Source organism: Parasteatoda tepidariorum, chromosome 2 (genome assembly GCF_982258835.1).
Source record: "Parasteatoda tepidariorum strain Cologne lab strain chromosome 2, Ptep-v5.0, whole genome shotgun sequence".
Lineage (NCBI taxonomy): Eukaryota > Metazoa > Arthropoda > Arachnida > Araneae > Theridiidae > Parasteatoda > Parasteatoda tepidariorum.
The window spans coordinates 51,857,885-51,880,505 of NC_141756.1; the positions used below are offsets into that span (position 1 = coordinate 51,857,885).

At 31.9% G+C, this 22,621-nt stretch overlaps 1 protein-coding gene across 1 annotated transcript in view; it reads left to right on the plus strand.

Moving 5' to 3' along the window:
• LOC147815762 (uncharacterized) overlaps positions 1-22,282 on the plus strand; it is a 39,571-nt gene extending 17,289 nt beyond the window's left edge. The window contains exon 2 of the mRNA XM_087157326.1: positions 304-22,282. Within this exon, the coding sequence (XP_087013452.1) occupies positions 304-15,217 (14,914 nt within the window). The 3' untranslated portion in view covers positions 15,218-22,282. The remainder of the gene's footprint in view (positions 1-303) is intronic.
• Positions 22,283-22,621: the final 339 nt, after the last annotated feature.

The following is a 22,621-nucleotide window of genomic DNA, read 5'->3' on the forward strand; positions in this document are numbered from 1 at the left end:
AACACTCACGTTTCAAAGAACAAAAACCACTCTTAAATTGTATATTACCCAAATCAGTAACGAAAAATAACTATATGTCTTAAGTTTTAATTAGGAATTTGCTTTAATCTATACATTTTGTGTCTTATTATCTAGCAATAGTAAGAAATGCAGACTGTCAATGTTTTACTTTTTTGTTCATAAATTTTCAAATTTACTAAAAGGAACAGATGTTTTATATGCATTTGTATGCAAATATTAAAAATATATCTTCTACAGAAACTGTCAGCAAACAATGGTTAATAATTTTAACATTATGTTTAGGTTTGTTCCATTTGATGTAATAAATCCTGAATATGACACGGAAGAGCTTGTTGATTATTTTGATTACGATTACGGACTAACAACTGAAACAAAAGGGACTATAGAAGAATTTCATGGCGCAAAGTCACCTCCAAAACAAGTTGATTTGGCGACAGAAAATGAAGCAGATCCATGGAATAAGCAGATGCACCTTTTCCCTATACATAATATAGACGCAAATAAAAATATCTTCCGAAACACAACAAGTGAAATATTTAAAACAGTTGACTCACTTCAAAAACAAAACAGCTCTAATCCAGCCACTGCAGAAGAAAATGTAAATAACTTCATAAACATTATGCAAAAGGCATCTAAAAATAGACATTATCAAAACCAATTTCAGCAAATTATGTTACCAAATATATTTAATACTAAAGAGTCAGATGATACACTTTCTTTTCAAAAAGAGGACACAAATTTCTATCAGGACTATAACATAGATCTGAATACTGTATACCAAGAAATCGATATTTTATTGCCAAAAGCTGGGACTACACCCGGAATAGTCACAAATAGTTACAAAGAAATCAAGAAAATAGTGGTACCTATCAATGTATTTACGGACGGGTTTGCTCAAATTGAAGGACCTAGCAAGGAACCAGTGACTTTTATTCTTCTAGGAACTGAAACAACACCTGGAGTGGTGACCGAACCAAACGGTCAAATCAACATCATTTACATTCCTCAAATATTGAAAAATGAAGGACATATGACTTTAAAAATACCAACTAGTACTTCAAAAACTAATTCGATGAATCAAAATTCATCTCCAATAGAATCTAAATTAAGTATCGAAACCCCCCAGAAAGAAAACTATGATACACCTTACTCTTCAATTATTGATCAACAGTTAATAACGCAGATTGATTCCGTAAGTGGAAATCAAAATCAAATTCAACAAGTTTTACAATCAAATATATCCCATACAATATTGCCAGACAGAACTCTTTCTTCCCGAGAAGACAACACTATTTCTGTTCAAGATGTCGATAAACATTTTAATACTGAAATCCGAAAAATCAATATTTTATTGCCAAACCCTGGAACTACTCCCGGAATAGTCACTAATGATTATAATGAAATTAAGGAAATTATAGTCCCGAATAATATATTTGCAAACGGATTTGCTCAACTTAAAGGACCCAGTGGCGAACCAGTAACATTTATTCTTCTTGGAACTGAAACTACACCTGGAGTGGTGACCAAACCAAATGGACAACTAGATATCATTTACATTCCTCAAATATTAAAAAATGAAAGACAGTTAGCTCTACAAATGCCAACTCGTATTCCAAAAATTGTTCCTTTGGAACAAAATTCATCTCCAAAGCAATCCAAGTTCAGCATCACATCCTCAAAAAAAGAAAGCTATGATAAATCTTACTCGTCAATAATTGATCAGCAGTTAGTAGAGCAGATTGATTCTGAAAACACTAATCAAAATCAAATTCAACAAGTTATGTTACCTAATTTATTTGATACAATATTGCCAGACAGAGCACTTTCTTCCCAAGAAGATAGCACTATTCCTATCCAAAAGGATAGTGAAAATTTTAATACTGTATACCAAGAAATCAATATTATATTGCCAAACCCTGGGACTACACCCGGAATAATCACGAATGGTTATAATGAAATTAAGAAAATAGTAGTCCCCAATAATGTGTTTACAGACGGATTTGCTCAACTTAAAGGACCCAGTGGCGAACCAGTAACATTTATTCTTCTTGGAACTGAAACTACACCTGGAGTGGTGACCAAACCAAATGGACAACTAGATATCATTTACATTCCTCAAATATTAAAAAATGAAAGACAGTTAGCTCTACAAATGCCAACTCGTATTCCAAAAATTGTTTCTTTGGAACAAAATTCATCTCCAAAGCAATCCAAGTTCAGCATCACACCCTCAAAAAAAGAAAGCTATGATAAATCTTACTCGTCAATAATTGATCAGCAGTTAGTAATGCAGATTGATTCTGAAAACACTAATCAAAATCAAATTCAACAAGTTATGTTACCTAATTTATTTGATACAATATTGCCAGACAGAGCACTTTCTTCCCAAGAAGATAGCACTATTCCTATCCAAAAGGATAGTGAAAATTTTAATACTGTATACCAAGAAATCAATATTATATTGCCAAACCCTGGGACTACACCCGGAATAATCACGAATGGTTATAATGAAATTAAGAAAATAGTAGTCCCCAATAATGTGTTTACAGACGGATTTGCTCAACTTAAAGGACCCAGTGGCGAACCAGTAACATTTATTCTTCTTGGAACTGAAACTACACCTGGAGTGGTGACCAAACCAAATGGACAACTAGATATCATTTACATTCCTCAAATATTAAAAAATGAAAGACAGTTAGCTCTACAAATGCCTACTCGTATTCCAAAAATTGTTTCTTTGGAACAAAATTCATCTCCAAAGCAATCCAAGTTCAGCATCACACCCTCAAAAAAAGAAAGCTATGATAAATCTTACTCGTCAATAATTGATCAGCAGTTAGTAATGCAGATTGATTCTGAAAACACTAATCAAAATCAAATTCAACAAGTTATGTTACCTAATTTATTTGATACAATATTGCCAGACAGAGCACTTTCTTCCCAAGAAGATAGCACTATTCCTATCCAAAAGGATAGTGAAAATTTTAATACTGTATACCAAGAAATCAATATTATATTGCCAAACCCTGGGACTACACCCGGAATAATCACGAATGGTTATAATGAAATTAAGAAAATAGTAGTCCCCAATAATGTGTTTACAGACGGATTTGCTCAACTTAAAGGACCCAGTGGCGAACCAGTAACATTTATTCTTCTTGGAACTGAAACTACACCTGGAGTGGTGACCAAACCAAATGGACAACTAGATATCATTTACATTCCTCAAATATTAAAAAATGAAAGACAGTTAGCTCTACAAATGCCAACTCGTATTCCAAAAATTGTTTCTTTGGAACAAAATTCATCTCCAAAGCAATCCAAGTTCAGCATCACACCCTCAAAAAAAGAAAGCTATGATAAATCTTACTCGTCAATAATTGATCAGCAGTTAGTAATGCAGATTGATTCTGAAAACACTAATCACAATCAAATTCAACAAGTTATGTTACCTAATTTATTTGATACAATATTGCCAGACAGAGCACTTTCTTCCCAAGAAGACAGCACTATTCCTATCCAAAACGATAGAGAAAATTTTAATACTGTATACCAAGAAATCAATATTATATTGCCAAACCCTGGGACTACACCCGGAATAGTCACGAATGGTAATAATGAAATTAAGAAAATAGTAGTCCCCTATAATGTGTTTACAGACGGATTTGCTCAACTTAAAGGACCCAGTGGCGAACCAGTAACATTTATTCTTCTTGGAACTGAAACTACACCTGGAGTGGTGACCAAACCAAATGGACAACTAGATATCATTTACATTCCTCAAATATTAAAAAATGAAAGACAGTTAGCTCTACAAATGCCAACTCGTATTCCAAAAATTGACTTCATGAAACAATACTCATTTCCAGGGGAATCTAATTTAGGATATACATACCGGGGAAGAGAAAAGAAAGATAGTTCCAATGCAGCAGCTATTAATCTTGATAGGCAGTTACCTATCTCCAATAGCAAAAAAATTTATAAACCAAAGCATCAAAATCATCATAACTCTATAAACATAAAACAAACTGGTAACAAAGGGAATCAAATTCAACAAGTAATTCTGCCTGGTGGATTGAAAAACGATATTACATCGAACCAGTTAAACTTTAGAGAAACCAAATATCCAGTCACTGACTCAATAACTCAGAGAGGAATTTCAACGAAAGAAAAAGTCAAAAATGGGAAAATTCAAACTGTTAAAATCCCAAAACATGCAATAATTCGTCAAACAGAAACACAGTCAATTTCAGTAGCAATGCACTCACAAGAAATAAATAAAATGCAAATCATAGGGACAGTCACAGGACCAAATAGCAATATAATTTATTTAGTTATACAGGGATATGGAACAACCCCCGGTGCAGTGCTTGATAAGAATGGAGAAATTAAAACTATTATAGTGCCTGAAAATTTGGAGCTTAATCAACCAGTTTCAATAAATGGTCCACAAAATCATCCGATAATAATTGTTCGAAAATCTTCGGTCACTTCCCCAAATATTGTGACCGATTCAGACAATAATATCTATAAGATTATCTTACCTTATAGCATAGTGTTCCAAAACTCGACTCCCGAAGAGCCCTCAAGAAAGTCTACTACTATTTCTGTAGCTCATACGCATACGGCGAAAAATCACTTAAATATCGTACAAAAGAATGGGAGGGAGAAAGATAGGAGCAAAAGTAAGCCCAGAAATCAAATTCAACAAGTTATGATATCATTAGAATCAGATTCTGTACCAAAATCCACTGAAGAAATAAATAAAAAACAGATCATCGGGACAGTTACCGGACCAAATAACAATATAATTTATTTAGTTATTCAGGGATATGGAACAACTCCCGGTGCAGTGCTTGATAAGAATGGAGAAATTAAAACTATTATAGTGCCTGAAAATTTGGAGCTTAATCAACCAGTTTCAATAAATGGACCACAAAATCTTCCGATAATAATTGTTCGAAAATCTTCGGTCACTTCCCCAAATATTGTGACCGATTCAGACAATAATATCTCTAAAGTTATCTTACCTTATAGTATAGTGTTTCAAAACTCGACTCCCGAAGAGCCCTCAAGAAAGTCTACTACTATTTCTGTAGCTCATACGCATCCGGCGAAAAATAACTTAAATATCGTACAAAAGAATGGGGGAGAGAGAGATAGGAGCAAAAGTAAGCCCAGAAATCAAATTCAACAAGTTATGATATCATTAGAATCAGATTCTGTACCAAAGTCCACTGAAGAAATAACTAAAAAACAGACCATCGGGACAGTTATCGGACCAAAAAACAATATAATTTATTTAGTTATTCAGGGATATGGAACAACTCCCGGTGCAGTGCTTGATAAGAATGGAGAAATTAAAACTATTATAGTGCCTGAAAATTTGGAGCTAAATCAACCAGTTTCAATAAATGGACCACAAAATCATCCGATAATAATTGTTCGAAAATCTTCGGTCACTTCCCCAAATATTGTGACCGATTCAGACAACAATATCTCTAAAGTTATCTTACCTTATAGTATAGTGTTCCAAAACTCGACTCCCGAAGAACCCTCAAGAAAGTCTACTACTATTTCTGTAGCTCATACACATTCAGCGAAAAATCACTTAAATATCGTACAAAAGAATGGGGGAGAGAAAGATAGGAGCAAAAGTAAGCCCAGAAATCAAATTCAACAAGTTATGATATCATTAGAATCAGATTCTGTACCAAAATCCACTGAAGAAATAACTAAAAAACAGACCATCGGGACAGTTATCGGACCAAATAACAATATAATTTATTTAGTTATTCAGGGATATGGAACAACTCCCGGTGCAGTGCTTGATAAGAATGGAGAAATTAAAACTATTATAGTGCCTGAAAATTTGGAGCTTAATCAACCAGTTTCAATAAATGGACCACAAAATCATCCGATAATAATTGTTCGAAAATCCTCGGTCACTTCCCCAAATATTGTGACCGATTCAGACAATAATATCTCTAAAGTTATCTTACCTTATAGTATAGTGTTTCAAAACTCGACTCCCGAAGAGCCCTCAAGAAAGTCTACTACTATTTCTGTAGCTCATACGCATCCGGCGAAAAATAACTTAAATATCGTACAAAAGAATGGGGGAGAGAGAGATAGGAGCAAAAGTAAGCCCAGAAATCAAATTCAACAAGTTATGATATCATTAGAATCAGATTCTGTACCAAAGTCCACTGAAGAAATAACTAAAAAACAGACCATCGGGACAGTTATCGGACCAAATAACAATATAATTTATTTAGTTATTCAGGGATATGGAACAACTCCCGGTGCAGTGCTTGATAAGAATGGAGAAATTAAAACTATTATAGTGCCTGAAAATTTGGAGCTTAATCAACCAGTTTCAATAAATGGACCACGAAATCATCCGATAATAATTGTTCGAAAATCCTCGGTCACTTCCCCAAATATTGTGATCGATTCAGACAATAATATCTCTAAAGTTATCTTACCTTATAGTATAGTGTTTCAAAACTCGACTCCCGAAGAGCCCTCAAGAAAGTCTACTACTATTTCTGTAGCTCATACGCATCCGGCGAAAAATCACTTAAATATCGTACAAAAGAATGGGAGGGAGAAAGATAGGAGCAAAAGTAAGCCCAGAAATCAAATTCAACAAGTTATGATATCATTAGAATCAGATTCTGTACCAAAATCCACTGAAGAAATAAATAAAAAACAGATCATCGGGACAGTTACCGGACCAAATAACAATATAATTTATTTAGTTATTCAGGGATATGGAACAACTCCCGGTGCAGTGCTTGATAAGAATGGAGAAATTAAAACTATTATAGTGCCTGAAAATTTGGAGCTTAATCAACCAGTTTCAATAAATGGACCACAAAATCTTCCGATAATAATTGTTCGAAAATCTTCGGTCACTTCCCCAAATATTGTGACCGATTCAGACAATAATATCTCTAAAGTTATCTTACCTTATAGTATAGTGTTTCAAAACTCGACTCCCGAAGAGCCCTCAAGAAAGTCTACTACTATTTCTGTAGCTCATACGCATCCGGCGAAAAATAACTTAAATATCGTACAAAAGAATGGGGGAGAGAGAGATAGGAGCAAAAGTAAGCCCAGAAATCAAATTCAACAAGTTATGATATCATTAGAATCAGATTCTGTACCAAAGTCCACTGAAGAAATAACTAAAAAACAGACCATCGGGACAGTTATCGGACCAAATAACAATATAATTTATTTAGTTATTCAGGGATATGGAACAACTCCCGGTGCAGTGCTTGATAAGAATGGAGAAATTAAAACTATTATAGTGCCTGAAAATTTGGAGCTAAATCAACCAGTTTCAATAAATGGACCACAAAATCATCCGATAATAATTGTTCGAAAATCTTCGGTCACTTCCCCAAATATTGTGACCGATTCAGACAACAATATCTCTAAAGTTATCTTACCTTATAGTATAGTGTTCCAAAACTCGACTCCCGAAGAACCCTCAAGAAAGTCTACTACTATTTCTGTAGCTCATACGCATTCAGTGAAAAATCACTTAAATATCGTACAAAAGAATGGGGGAGAGAAAGATAGGAGCAAAAGTAAGCCCAGAAATCAAATTCAACAAGTTATGATATCATTAGAATCAGATTCTGTACCAAAATCCACTGAAGAAATAACTAAAAAACAGACCATCGGGACAGTTATCGGACCAAATAACAATATAATTTATTTAGTTATTCAGGGATATGGAACAACTCCTGGTGCAGTGCTTGATAAGAAGGGAGAAATTAAAACTATTATAGTGCCTGAAAATTTGGAGCTTAATCAACCAGTTTCAATAAATGGACCACAAAATCATCCGATAATAATTGTTCGAAAATCTTCGGTCAATTCCCCAAATATTGTGACCGATTCAGACAATAATATCTCTAAAATTATCTTACCTTATAGTATAGCTTTTAAAAAATCGACTCCACAAGAGCTCTTAATGAAGTCGACTACTAATTCTGAAGCTCGAAATCCTAAACGAGACTTTGTAAATATTATACAAAAAGGCGGTGACAACAAAAATGCGCCGATAAACCAAATTCAACAAATTATGATTTCAAAGGATACTCAAGTACACACAAGAACTACTAAACCTGTAGTACAATCAACAATGTCAGAAATAGACGGAGATTCAGAATATCAGTCAACTTTGCCGATTACATTAGGATCTGATCAGAACTCCACAGAATCATTAACAGTACCAATAGGGCCTTTATCATCCCTATTTTTTAATGACTCGTTGAAATCCCTCGAAATTCCATTTTCGATTAAACATACTGGTAACATCTCTACATCTTTAAATGAAGTAACTGTTGAGCCAGTGTTCCTCTTCAATCCTAGCTATGAAATTAATGATACTACCACTAACACACCGTTTACTGTGTTTGTACATTCGGTTCCGGAGAATCATAGTTCAGTGGAATCGTTTACGATACCAGTAGAAGAAGCATCCTGGATGGTTTCAACAAATCCTGGTCATTTCAATCTCTCATTGTCTAATCAAATTTCTTTGGAATCATTTACTATACCAGTAGGTCCATTGCCTTTAGAACTTTCTAATACATCATCCTCTTCCTCTCAACCTATTTTTACTATTACTAACAAGGGAAACGATTCTTTTTCTAACAACGAAATAACAGCAGAGCCTGTTTTAATCGTGCCTACTGGAGAAGCATCAAATGAAACAAAATCTCAAAGTTCTTTTACAATACCAGTACATTCAATGCCTACAGATTCGGAGGTGTCATTCACAATTCCCAGACATGAAGTTTTTGAGACTGTGTCAAGAACACCAAAATCAGAAACATTTTTTGAAATTGGAAATCAAGAAACCGAGTCACTGCCTCGAAAAAATAATGAAACGGTTCAGTCAATGTCTAGTTTACAAATATACTTAAACTCTATGAACAGGAAGCCCGAAGACAATATCTCAATTCCAAATCAGTTTCAAATTAATCAATTCAAATTTGAAATACCCACACAACCAGCTACTAATACAACAGCCAATAAACCTTCACAATTTACAGGTATTTCATTTGAAACTGATGCGAAAGGAACTGGATTATCTCTACAGAAAGAGGAAAATACAAAGTCATTCACTGTACCAAAAAGTTTCATCTGGGATAAATATTTTATAAAATCTCTTCAGCCATCAAACACTACAATGGAGGGAGGAAAAGGATCTTATTTCATTATCCCTAATAATGGTAGTACTTTTAATTCCTTCAATATTTGGCCCACAGGACAATCAAAAAGCAAAAAAGATTCTCAACTATTATATGTAGTTCCTATTGAACCTATCTACGTTCACGATTATCCAGATTCAGAACTGACCTCTAAACGAAAAGTTGAGTCGAAAAAAATTAAAATTGACTTTCTTCCTAAAAGTAGTGAGAAAACTAATAAATATACATTTACGGTACAAGTTCTACCCGAATCAGGGCAAAAAACAACGGAAACAACTGATTTCTATCAAAATTTTGCAAATCAATTTTTGACAATGAAAGATAAAGCTTTTCAATTTCCGATCGAGCTAGAAGGAAGGCGGAAATCTGACTTAACGAAATATTTAATGAAAATTTTATTCCCAAGGGATCGAGAAACTTCACTATTCAATACCGATGTTTTTATGCAGAAACTTGAGTTATTGAATCAATTTAGCTCTGAATTAATAACTGAAAATCTTCCAATAGATTTATTTGATATATTCCAAGAGGAGCATGCATCAAATTCTCTGACATTACCAATCAAACTTGTTGATTCAATTTTGGAAAAAGAGCGTGAACTAGAAAGACATTTGCCAACATTTGAAACTGGAGATATTGACTTTGTGCCTTTAAATAAAGAAAAATCTTTACTTTCGATCTTCTTGGGTAAGAAACCACACCACTCTCGAATACCACGCATTGATACCGAAGATCTAGATGTTTCTGAAAGAGAGATGGAACTAAGAAGACGTTTACCAGCATCCGAAAGAAGATATTTTGACTTATTACCTTTAAAAAAGAAGAAATATTTACTTTCGTTTTTCCTTGAAAGGGAACCACATCACGATATTATGTCCCGAATGCCACGCATTGATTCCGAAGATCTAGATATTTTTGAAAGAGAGATGAAACTAAGAAGACTTTTACCAGCATCTGAAATACGAGATTTTGATTTATTACCTTTAAATAAGAAAAAATCTTTACTTTCGTTTTTCCTGGAAAGGGAACCACACCACGATATTATGTCTCGAACGCCACGCATTGATTCCGAAGATCTAGAAATTTTTGAAAGAGAGATGGAACTAAGAAGACGTTTACCAGCATTTGAAAGAAGAGATTTTGATTTATTACCTTTAAATAAGAAGAAATCTTTACTTTCGTTTTTCTTGGAAAGGGAGCCACACCACGATATTATGTCTCGAACGTCACGCATTGATTCCGAAGATCTAGATTTTTTTGAAAGAGAGATAGAACTAAGAAGACGTTTACCAGCATCTGAAAGAAGATATTTTGACTTATTACCTTTAAAAAAGAAGAAATATTTACTTTCGTTTTTCCTTGAAAGGGAACCACACCACGATATTATGTCCCGAATGCCACGCATTGATTCCGAAGATCAAGAAATTTTTGAAAGAGAGATGGAACTAAGAAGACGTTTACCAGCATCTGAAAGAAGAGATTTTGATTTATTACCTTTAAAAAAGAAGAAATCTTTACTTTCGTTTTTCCTTGAAAGGGAACCACGCCACGATATTATGTCCCGAATGCCACGCATTGATTCCAAAGATCTAGATATTTTTGAAAGAGAGATGGAACTAAGAAGACTTTTACCAGCATCTGAAAGAAGAGATTTTGATTTATTACCCTTAAATAAGAAAAAATCTTTACTTTCGTTTTTCCTAGAAAGGGAAACACACCACGATCTTATGTCTCGAACGCCACGCATTGATTTCGAAGATCTAGATTTTTTTGAAGGAGAGTATAAATTGGGAAAACGTTTACCTACATCTGAAGCAAGAGATTTTGACATATTGCCTTTAAATAAGGAAAGATCTTTACTTTCGATTTTCTTGGAAAGGAAACCACATGACAGTATTATGTCTTTAATACCACATACTTTTGCGAAAAAGGAGTTCTTAAGGTTTCCAAGACGCAGTGATTCAATAATGTATCGACTGTTTTTAGACACGATTCAGAATTCAAGAGAACATGACAGTCTTCCTTCCAGTCATTCTATTATTTCTTTAGAAAATTCGATATTTGATAATGTTCACAAACATAAACATCACATTTTAACAGAACCAAATTCACATCACCACTATGTGTCTCATAATAAACAAAATCATTTGAAGGCACCTATTAGAAAATTGCAGTTGGAACCATCTGTCAGACAGAAGCATTTCGATCCATCAATCAAAGAAACGCATTTGGAACCACCAATCGAGCACTTGCATTTGAAACCATCATCCAAACTTGAAAATTTTGACCCGTCAATAAAGCGAACCCGTTTAGAGCCACCGAGCCTTTTACCCGAAACTAATTCATTTTCGTCGACTCCTAAGAATTCTTTCCTTTCAAATTTTGTACCCATGGACGAAGCTGAAAGACATGGCTTACTGCCCTCAAATGTTCATCAATCAAGAATATTTGATTCCTTTTCCGACAAGATTCGAAATTTCAGAAAACATGAACATTTTCGTCCCACCCAGTCTATTAACCCCACAAAAAGTCGAATGTTCACGGCTGAGAAACCCAAGCACCACAGATTAAGAGAACCATCTCCATATCAGCGTCTTACTTCCGCAACGAAATACACGCATTTGGAACGACCAAATAAACGAACACATTTGGAAAAACCGATTAGACATGTGCATTTGGAACCACCATCTAGACTAATGCATTTAGAAGCATCAATCCAATCTATCGATCCCACAAACAGTGGGATGCCTAACATATATGAGAAATCTAAAAAACACTTATTAAGAGAGCCTTCTCCATTTCAGCGTCTTACTTCCTCAACGAAACACGCGCATTTGGAACAACCAAATAAACGAATGCATTTGGAAAAACCAAGTAGACATGTGCATTTGGAACCACCATCTGAACTAATGCATTTAGAACCATCAATCCAGTCTATCGATCCCACAAACAGTGGGATGTCTAATATGTATGAGAAACCTAAAAAACACTTATTAAAAGAGCCTTCTCCATTTCAGCGTTTTTCTTCCTCAACGAAACACGCGCATTTGGGACAACCAAATAAACGAACACATTTGGAAAAACCAAGTAGACATGTGCATTTGGAACCACCATCTAAACGAATGCATTTAGAACCATTAATCCAGTCTATCGATCCCATAAACAGTGGGATGTTTAATATATATGAGAAACCTAAAAAACACTTATTAAGAGAGCCTTCCCCATATCAGCGTCTTGCTTCATCAACGAAACACCCACATTTGGAACAACCAAATAAACGAACACATTTGGAAAAGCCAAGTAGATATGTGCATTTGGAACCACCATCTGAACTAATGCATTTTGAACCATCAATCCAGTCTATCGATCCCACAAACAGTGGGATGTCTAATATATATGAGAAACCTAAAAAACACTTATTAAGAGAGCCTTCTCCATTTCAGCGTCTTGCTTCCTCATCGAAACACGCGCATTTGGGACAACCAAATAAACGAACACATTTGGAAAAGCCAAGTAGATATGTGCGTTTGGAACCACCATCTGAACTAATGCATTTTGAACCATCAATCCAGTCTATCGATCCCACAAACAGTGGGATGTCTAATATATATGAGAAACCTGAAAAACACTTATTAAGAGAGCCTTCTCCATTTCAGCGTCTTGCTTCCTCATCGAAACACGCGCATTTGGGACAACCAAATAAACGAACACATTTGGAAAAGCCAAGTAGATATGTGCGTTTGGAACCACCATCTGAACTAATGCATTTAGAACCATCAATCCAGTCTATCGATCCCACAAACAGTGGGATGTCTAATATATATGAGAAACCTAAAAAACACTTATTAAGAGAGCCTTCTCCATTTCAGCGTCTTGCTTCCTCAACGAAACACGCGCATTTGGGACAACCAAATAAACGAACACATTTGGAAAAGCCAAGTAGATATGTGCATTTGGAACCACCATCTGAACTAATGCATTTAGAACCATTAATCCAGTCTATCTATCCCACAAACAGTAGAATGTCTAATATATATGAGAAACCTAAAAAACACTTAATAAGAGAGCCTTCTCCATATCAGCGTCTTGCTTCCTCAACAAAACACGCGCATTTGGAACAACCAAATAAACGAAAGCATTTAGGGACATCAAGCAAACGAATACATTTAGAACTTCCCAATCTTTCACCAGAGTTTACTTCTTTTTCGCCACCTACTAAGTTTTCTTACTTTTCAAAGTCTATTCCTGCAATCGAGGCTGAAAGACGTGACTTATTGCCCCCGAATCGCCTTCAATCAACAATGTTCGATTTATTTTCGGACAAGACTCAAAACTACAAAGAGCATGAACTTTTTCCTCCCACACAGTTTACTAATCCCACAAAAAGTAGGATCTTTAATACTTTTGAAATGTCTCAAGCCCACTTAATAACAAAACCATATCCTTATCATCGTTTTGTTTCATCAACGAAACGAACGCATTTGAAACAACCAATTAAACGAACATATTTGAAAAAATCAATCAGAGACGCGCATTTGGAACCCCCATCTGAACGAACGCATTTAGAGCCATCATTCAAACGGACTCATTTAGAACTACCGAATCTTTCACCAGAATTTTCTTCTTTTTCGAAATTTACTAAGTTTTCTTTCCCTTCAAAGTCTACAATTGAAGCTGAAAGACGCGGTTTAATGCCTCCTAATTTCCATCAGTCAACCATATTTGATACATTTTCTGACAGGGTTCAAAATTTCAAAGAGCACGAACACTTTCCCTCCATGCAGTCTATTAATCCTACAAAAAGTAGGATATTTAATATGTTTGAGAGACCTAAACACCACTTATTACGAGAATCATTTAATTACCAAAACCCAGCTACACGAATGAAACAAACGCATTTGCAACCACCCACATTTTCAATCGAAGATATTCCAGCTTTTCCACACTCTGAAAGGTTTGACTTAATACCACCAGATATTGAATCCACAATGTCTCGTTTGATCTCGAAAAGAAATGAAAATCACAAATTGCATAGTTTGCCAACCATGGAGTCAATTTACCCAAGTGAGAGTTTGATGTTTAGTATTTTCCATAAACCTAAACACCACACTTTAAAAAAACCCACTCCGCAACATCTGGCAAAACCAGAGAAACGAAAGCACTTGAAACCACCGTTTATTTTGTCAGAAAGTTTTCCATCTTTTCCAGAATTAACATCGACGAGGAACACTTTTCATTTAAATCCAGTTCTTGAAATTGATACTGAAAGAGATTTTTTATTGCCTCCAATACGGGATGAATCATTGTCTAGTTTGAAATCGTTCATGACTCGTAACTATGAAAATCTTGACGTCTTCTCTCCGAAGCAAACCCCTAACTCCAAAGAAAGTCTGTTTTTCAAACTTTTTCCACATTTAAAACACCACAGGCTGAGGGAATCAGCTCACCACCAACATTTTGTTCTTTCAATCGACTCTGCACCAACTATCGAAAAATGGCATATGAAACCACGAACTCTTCTACATGAAGTTTTCCCAATAGAAAACATGAAGTTTCATGAAACACGTCACGATGAAGACTTCCGGCGTTTCTTTCTTCATAAAATCATGGATTTAACTCTTGACAGAGGAGACCATTATATGCCTAAGTTATTTAAAATTCTAATAGAGTCTAAACCTCCGGAACCCGAAGTTCTGGATTTTGAAACTCTAGTTCCACGGGTATCATCTGTTTTCTTGGCTAAAAAGGCTGATTATTTGTCCCTGGGTCATAATGAAGTATTTGTGCAGCTTCTCTTAGAACTTTTAGTTACCTCATTGGAATTGATTAAGGCTATGGATCGCTCTTGCATGAAGTCCGATTTTAAAATTTTAGATAAAGAAATATATGTGAATAATTTCAGAGACATTCTCTATCTAAAATCCATTTCGCCCCCAATTACTTTAGAACATAGCATATGAAAACCAAGAATTTTCAAAACAAAATGGCGCTTAACATATTTAAATTTGAAAGCTTATTTTCTACAATGTACAGATAAGGAAATATACACGAATAGTTTCAGGGACATTCTCTATTTAAAATCCATTTCATTTTCAACTACTTTAAAACCAAGTCTATAGAGACAAAGAATTTTCGAAACAAACTGGCGTTTCATAGTTTTGAAATTTATAATTTATTTTCTATAATGTATATTTTAAAAAATTAACAGGAATACTTTCAGGGACATTTTCTATTTAAAATTCATTTCATCTTCAATTACTTTAGAACCTAGTCTATAAAAACAAAGAATCTTTAAGAACAATTTTTTCCTTACCAAACTGTCGTTTTTTAATTTTAAAATTTATAACTTATTTTCTATAAAGTATAGGTAAAGTTTCAAAAGAGTAGTTTCAGGGACCTTCTATATTAAAAAAATTTTCTCATTAAATTTATATTGAAATTCATAATAATACTAATTTTTTTTTAAGCAAAATGGTTTCTAAAAAAGGCATATTTTCATTTTTAAAATTTCTGAATTCTAATTTATAATGTATACACATTTTGAAAACATAATTGCCTGGTAGATTGCCCTTCTTTTCAGTAATTAAGAATCTGTAATAAATGCCTTGTATATAAAAACATTATGATTGAGGAAAAATTGTGTAAGGTTCAATGTGTAACAAAATTACACATTAAACTGTTAAATTCTATGTAACATTTTCCAACTAAAATCTTAATCATTTGTCTGTTAAAACTGTTTTACTATGAGGTTTTTGTAATTTATATTAAAAATTAATGCTATATAACTTACACAGTTTATGCAGAAAATTTGTATTTTTAAAAATAAAATTATGTTTGAAACTTACATGTTATTTCAAAAATGAGTTACATAACGTAACATATTCTATAACATAGCTAACAGGTAATTAAAAGCACAATGTTAAAATTTTTTCCCAAAAAATTTACAGAAAAAAACTGTCAGCTGGTGTGCCATTATAAAACTGTTAATTCACAGAAAAGTATTGTTATATAAAACCAGACGCTTGTTTTTTAGCAGATAAGTGCTATTATTTTAACAAACTCTGTTATTTTAACAAAAAAGAGTATAAAATACCTATGTCAGCATTGTTGTCGGTGCGAGTTGGGAGTGAGTCAGTCAACCCCGTGATTCTAATCCAGGTCATCTAATTGGGAGGCTAGCTCTCTGTCCCTTGAGCCACTTCAGGTCTAGTGCTTGGCTTTGCAGAAAAATCTTAAACTGTCGTTATCTTATAAGCCTTACTTATTGAAATCATATTTAAATGTAAAAATGTGTAAGACTATAATATCGTACCCGTATAAAAATGTCTAACATTTTAACTTACCGAAAAATTAGATCTAGAGACAGAAAATAATCAGGTAGAGTATAAATTCGACAATGAAGTCGAATCACAATTTTTTTTGATACGGTATTCAAAACCATAAAATAATTTCCGAAAAATAAGAGCAAGTATAGAAAAAAATCGTAAAATTATTTGAAAAATGATGATGTACTGTAAGCGAAACTGCATGGGAAAAACTAGAATTTGAATTCACAGTTACAATCCGTTTATGATTTAGGATGAGAAACAGAAAAAAAACTAAAAAAAGTTTTAAATTTTCAAGAAAAAAGTTTTAAATCTTCAAAACAAGTCTGCAAAAAAAAAAAAGAAAAAAATGGGCGTGAGTAACCATTAAAAGCAGAGAAAAAATTTACTATGTAAAAACAGTTTTTTTCCGTAAAAAATATGTTTTTTTTTCTATAGAATTCATAGTTCTTTTTTACAGTGCAGTATTATAAAAATAGCATAAAAATTGTTTTAAACTTCGAAAGTAATGGAGAATTTCCGGTTTAAAACATCTATAATATCATTCGAATGAATTGTCCAATTAGTTTTAACAGTGAGTAATTAGTAATTTGAGAATTTCAGAGTGTTTTGTAATTAGTTTTAACTTTACGAACAAGAAGACATAATTTCCTGGTAGTATTTCTTTTTAAACTCTTAGAAATTAACTTGAATCTATGAAGTTTAAAATGTCCATTTTGAAATTTTTTTTCAATTAGATTGCTGCATAATTAGTAAATTTACACGTTTCAAAGTAAATAAATATTAAAATTACGTATGATAAAAAATGATGCTTTTCATGAAGTTTTGCTTTAAATGTTAACCAAAATATAACGATGGAATTTAAATGCATTACCGTAAAAGAATTAGTTATGAAGGATTTAGGGATCATTTATTTCAAATTAATTATGCACAGTAACATAAAAGTCATGTTACATACAAGTGTAGAAATAACTCAGATAATTATCTACTTAATTTAGTTTTAAAATATATTTTATAGTTAAAAAGTGCTCAATAAATATACTCATTAGTTTAATTTTTATGCAAAAATATGTAACCAAACAATGTAACTCAAATCAGTACTACAATAAACGCTTATAAAGAGAGCACCTCAATTTTTAAGATTGCAGTAATTTGCAAATCAAAAAGAGCATAAATTGAAGAGAAAAGATAGCAAATGGATGATTTTGATGAGTATATGTCTATCTACCTCTATTTCCTCTATTAATTTTTAATTTAGAAAAAAGATAAGTTATGAAAGCTCATCAGATAAGAAATTTGTTGCTCTTTGGAAATGAACCATAAACCTGAAGCTGGAGGGGGATGTATGATTGTTTGGGATTGTTTTTCTTATTATGGATTGGAGCGGCTCACTACAAGCGGCTGTTTATTTTAGCAATCTGAATGATTAGATGGTGCTTTACAGCCAACATTTTCATTTTATTGCTAAGAGGGAAATAGTAAAATTCGCCAAGCTGAAAAAGCTTGTGATTATTTTATGAGAACTTCTATAATTGTTTTTACATCTCGAATGGTCGGTAAAATCCCATGATTAAACTCCATAAAAAGACTGGATAAGATGCTGGAAATGAAAACAATGTTGTGCAATTTTTAGAATTTGAGTGATAAAATCCTCAGTGAGAGGCTTAAAAAGGATTCGTTGCACTTGAGGAACTTTGTGGACTGACTTCCTAGCCAAATCAAAACAGATATCAAGTCCAGAAGCAGAGTTACATAGCAATAAATCATGCTTTTCATTCTTTTTCTAAGGGTAACTAGTTTTTCGTCCAGTGAGCTTATTTGTTTTCTCTTTAAAAAAGTACGTAAAATAGCTTTTAAAAGTTGGTGTTAAAATATAAAACTCATAAAATTAAATGAAGAAAAAGATTTCATAATAAAAATCAGTGATTATAAGGTCATTCTTAAAATAATAATATGTTCTAGATAATTTATTAAAAACTTATCTGAAAAAAAAAATTTGTAGTTTTACAAGTAGTGCAAGTATTTTTGAAATTTTGTAGAACAGAATTGAATCTGAAGAAATAGGATTTTGCAAACTGTGAAATAATAGTAAGTAAAGTACATAATCTGTAAGTACACAGTAAATACATAAATTTAATTTCAAAAATATTTTTTTAAAATTAAGTTTAATTTGCCAGTTTTTATTTGGACAATCATAATTGCAAATTGTCTTCCAAATTAAAATTGGATTTTAAATTTGAAGTTATTTCCTTATTATTTCATTTTAATAGAGATTTTATTTTCCCCAAGTTAAAAAAAATCAACAGATGGCGTTGCTAACTAGGAAAAACTGGTGTTTACAAAATCATCACTTTATGCAGCAACAACTTAATGTTGTATTAGGAGAAAATTAGCAGACTCCCATGCAAAAAATTCGGTTTTGACATGCAGTAGAATACATGGTTTAATAGTTAGTCAGCAGCCCAAAATAAGGAAATAAGTGAGAATTAATTTTTGGCTCCCTAAGCGGAACTAGATAATAGTACATTGTTATTTTCATCTCTTTCAATCAAAGTTTCTGTTTAAGTTAAAACACAATGCTTAGCACATTGCAAGCGGGTTGTCAAGTAAAACTTTTAATTAGTGCGATACATACAAAAGTTTAAAAAGTGGTAGCAAATTTATTTTTTCAACTGTGCTTCTCATAGAAATTATTCATTCGTGTTTTTTGTGATTACTACAAACATAAATGATTCAGTATAATATGTAATCAATACCACATTCGTCCATCATAAATTTATTTTTTAAATTGAAGTTATAGCTATGATGCTTCAACTTTTTTTAGCTATGATGCTTCAACTATGTTTACTTCAACTCTAATGAAACCTTATCTACCAATTATTTAAAAATTTTAATTTTTAACAGTTGTAATACATTTTTGCAAAAGCTGCCTGCATGCAATATGTTAAAATTTAATAGAAATCGGTTGGAAAACAGGAAAAACGATGAATTATTGCATCTGTTATATGAGTTTGAAAACAATTGCTATTGCTTGATAAAAGCTATCAAAAATTTAACCTAATAATTTTCATAATAAATTTCTTTGGAATTTCTGTGATACACTGTGTGAAAATTTTATCTACAAATCTACCTACGATAAATCTATAAATTTTTATAAACCATCCGAATACTAAAACAAACTTTTCTTAATTTGCACGTCTATTTAAAAGGTGGCCTTTAGATTTTTAATGGCCCTATTTCCAAAATATACTTAGTACCTTTTGACTTGACTATGGATACATTAATATTATATATATGTATATTTAAACGTTTAAAACTTAATGAAATAAATATGTATAGATTTGTGAATCATTTTGTTTTAAATACTTGATTAGTTTTTAAAAATTATACTTTAAATGTATGTATAAAGCATTATGTTATTGAATAGACAACAATATTTTGTGTACATATGAATAAATGCTTTGCAGAATACCAAATTTGCAGATTATGCATCCTGTACATATATTTTGCTGTGTAAGTTGTAAATAAAGTTTTGTGCAGATGTAATAATATTGATATTGATTTAAAGCATTGCAATGGTTTAATATATAACTTAATTTCTCATTTTGTAATAAATTCCTAAAATTTATTTCTTCTCTTTTGAAATTTTTTTTTCACAAACAGAATAAATAATTATGCTTTTTTCCTAAAGAGAGGATTTTACAACAAAAAATGTAATTCTTTTTCTTCAAATTTTTATTTTTGAGTTCACTATTTTTTTTGATTTGGTTATATTTTATCATTTTAATATATTACTCTGTGTAATTATTAAATATTATTAAAATATATTTAGCGATTTATTTTCCAAATCAAATAATACATTATGCGATTATAAAATATAAATTTTAATTCCTTTTTTAAAATTTTATTTCAGCAATTTCAATTAAAGTATAACTAAATTTAATAAAGGAGACTAAATAAAAATTCATTAACTGTATAATTGGTACCCTTAATGTCTACTTAGCGAATCATTGTTAAAAGTGCAATCAAAAAGGTATGTACTACGTTAGAATGTGTGAATAAATATGTTGTCGGTTCTGACATCCATCCATGAACAACTCTGAAATCATGAACAACTCTCTAAACATTTCTGTATTCATGAGCAACTTATAAGCCATCTTTAGATAGATTTTAAACTCTAGTATCAGCACTTTTTTTTATGGATTACAAGAAGTTTGTTTGTTTTTTAATTAACAGAAATAAATTGTAATATTTATTATTAATTCTTTCGTTTTAATTCACAGTTATAACAAGTATTTAAAAAATAATGATCAATATAAATAATAATCTTGTAATAAATTTTTTTGAAAGAGTTTTATAAATTTCCAAAAAATTTTAATTTTCTTTCCTAAGACAACAAAATACAAAGTTTTAGTTGACTAAATGTTACACTGTAAAATCTCCTGGTAAAAAAGGCACTTAGGGTGCAGGTACTTTGTACCATAAAATCCATTTTTACAGAAACATGTTAAGGAACAAAATATCTGATGTACCGAAATTTTAACTGCAATAATTACCGCAAAATCACTAAATCCCTCTAATAAATAAATGCTGTAAAGATTACTGTATCGTATTTTAAGGTAAAAATGGATTTTATGATGACATGAATTCTACAGATAATGTACCCAAAGTGATGGTACTATACACCGTAATTTGATTCGTAATTTTTTAAAGTGCATCCGATATGATTTATAAGCAATTTCAACTAACTCAAAATGATTCACAGTTGTGAAATAAAGAGTCATACACCATATTGAATATTTTATTAAAGTTACATTGAATTGTAAAATTAAAAAAAAATTGAATTTAAACAATCAAAGGCTTGATTGTTTGAAGGAAGTATGAAAAATTAAAAAAAAAATATCAATCTACATATTGTCAAAATTATTCGTAAAATCAAGACATATTATTTACAGAAACCTTATTAAGAAAGATGTTTGTATCTTAAAGAGGGTGTTACAATACGAAAGACTTCAAAATCAATCAAATTTGTGTTGCATACCTCATTCCTCCATGTATGCTTTGTATAGAGTAGCAAATACACAACTTATTTCATAAATAAAAAAATGCGTTTGAATTTAAGACGTTTTTGTATTCACCAGCCTTAAAATATTTTTAGAATTATTGTTATAAATGAAGTCAAACAGTATACATACTAGGTCACAAATTGAAATTTAAGCGAAGAAAAAACAAAAACTATGTCCAAACCTTATGAACATGAAGAAGGAAGGTTGAGCTAACATCAAATTTTGATTGTTGCAGTTAAAAAGAAAGCAGATGAATCTCAATTAGAAATAATTAAATTTTATCAAGTAATAAAATTTGCTTTGATGTTCCTCACAGTGATTCAACGTGTTTCGATAAAGTTTTTGTTTTTTACTGGCTTCTGTTTTCTGCTTAAATATTAATTTATAACCCTTAGTGTGTATACTTAGCGTGTATTTCGACAAGGAATTTTCAGTAATCTTTATTATACACGCATCAAAGACAGGCGACAAAGTTAAATGGTATTTCATTTGTAGTTTTATTCCATTAAAAATGTAAGTACGTTTAGTTATAATGCTATAATATTAATATACCCTCAGTTTGAAATCAATAGTTGGTTCCACTCAATTCAAGCTTCGTCTATTTCGGGCTTGTTTGGTCACGCTGTGTTCATTAGCTTGAAACAATTAGATTAAAGAGCATAAAATGATTTTTATACCAATTTTCTGTAAAATTGAAGTTCACATTAAAGTATTTTTATATTACATCATTAAATAATATTTACAAAAAAATGCACTTATTTAAAGATTAAAAGTATAAAAATGTAAAAAAAGTACAATTTTATGTATTAGCCATAAATTATGATCTATAGCAAGTCTGTAATGATAACCATTTGCTAATTTTTTGCACAAATTTGGTCTAAATACAATCCAAAAGTCTAAAGATGTATAAATTTTATAAATGTAAAATATTTTAAGACTTAAAAGCCACTGAAATGAAGCCAATTTTATGGTG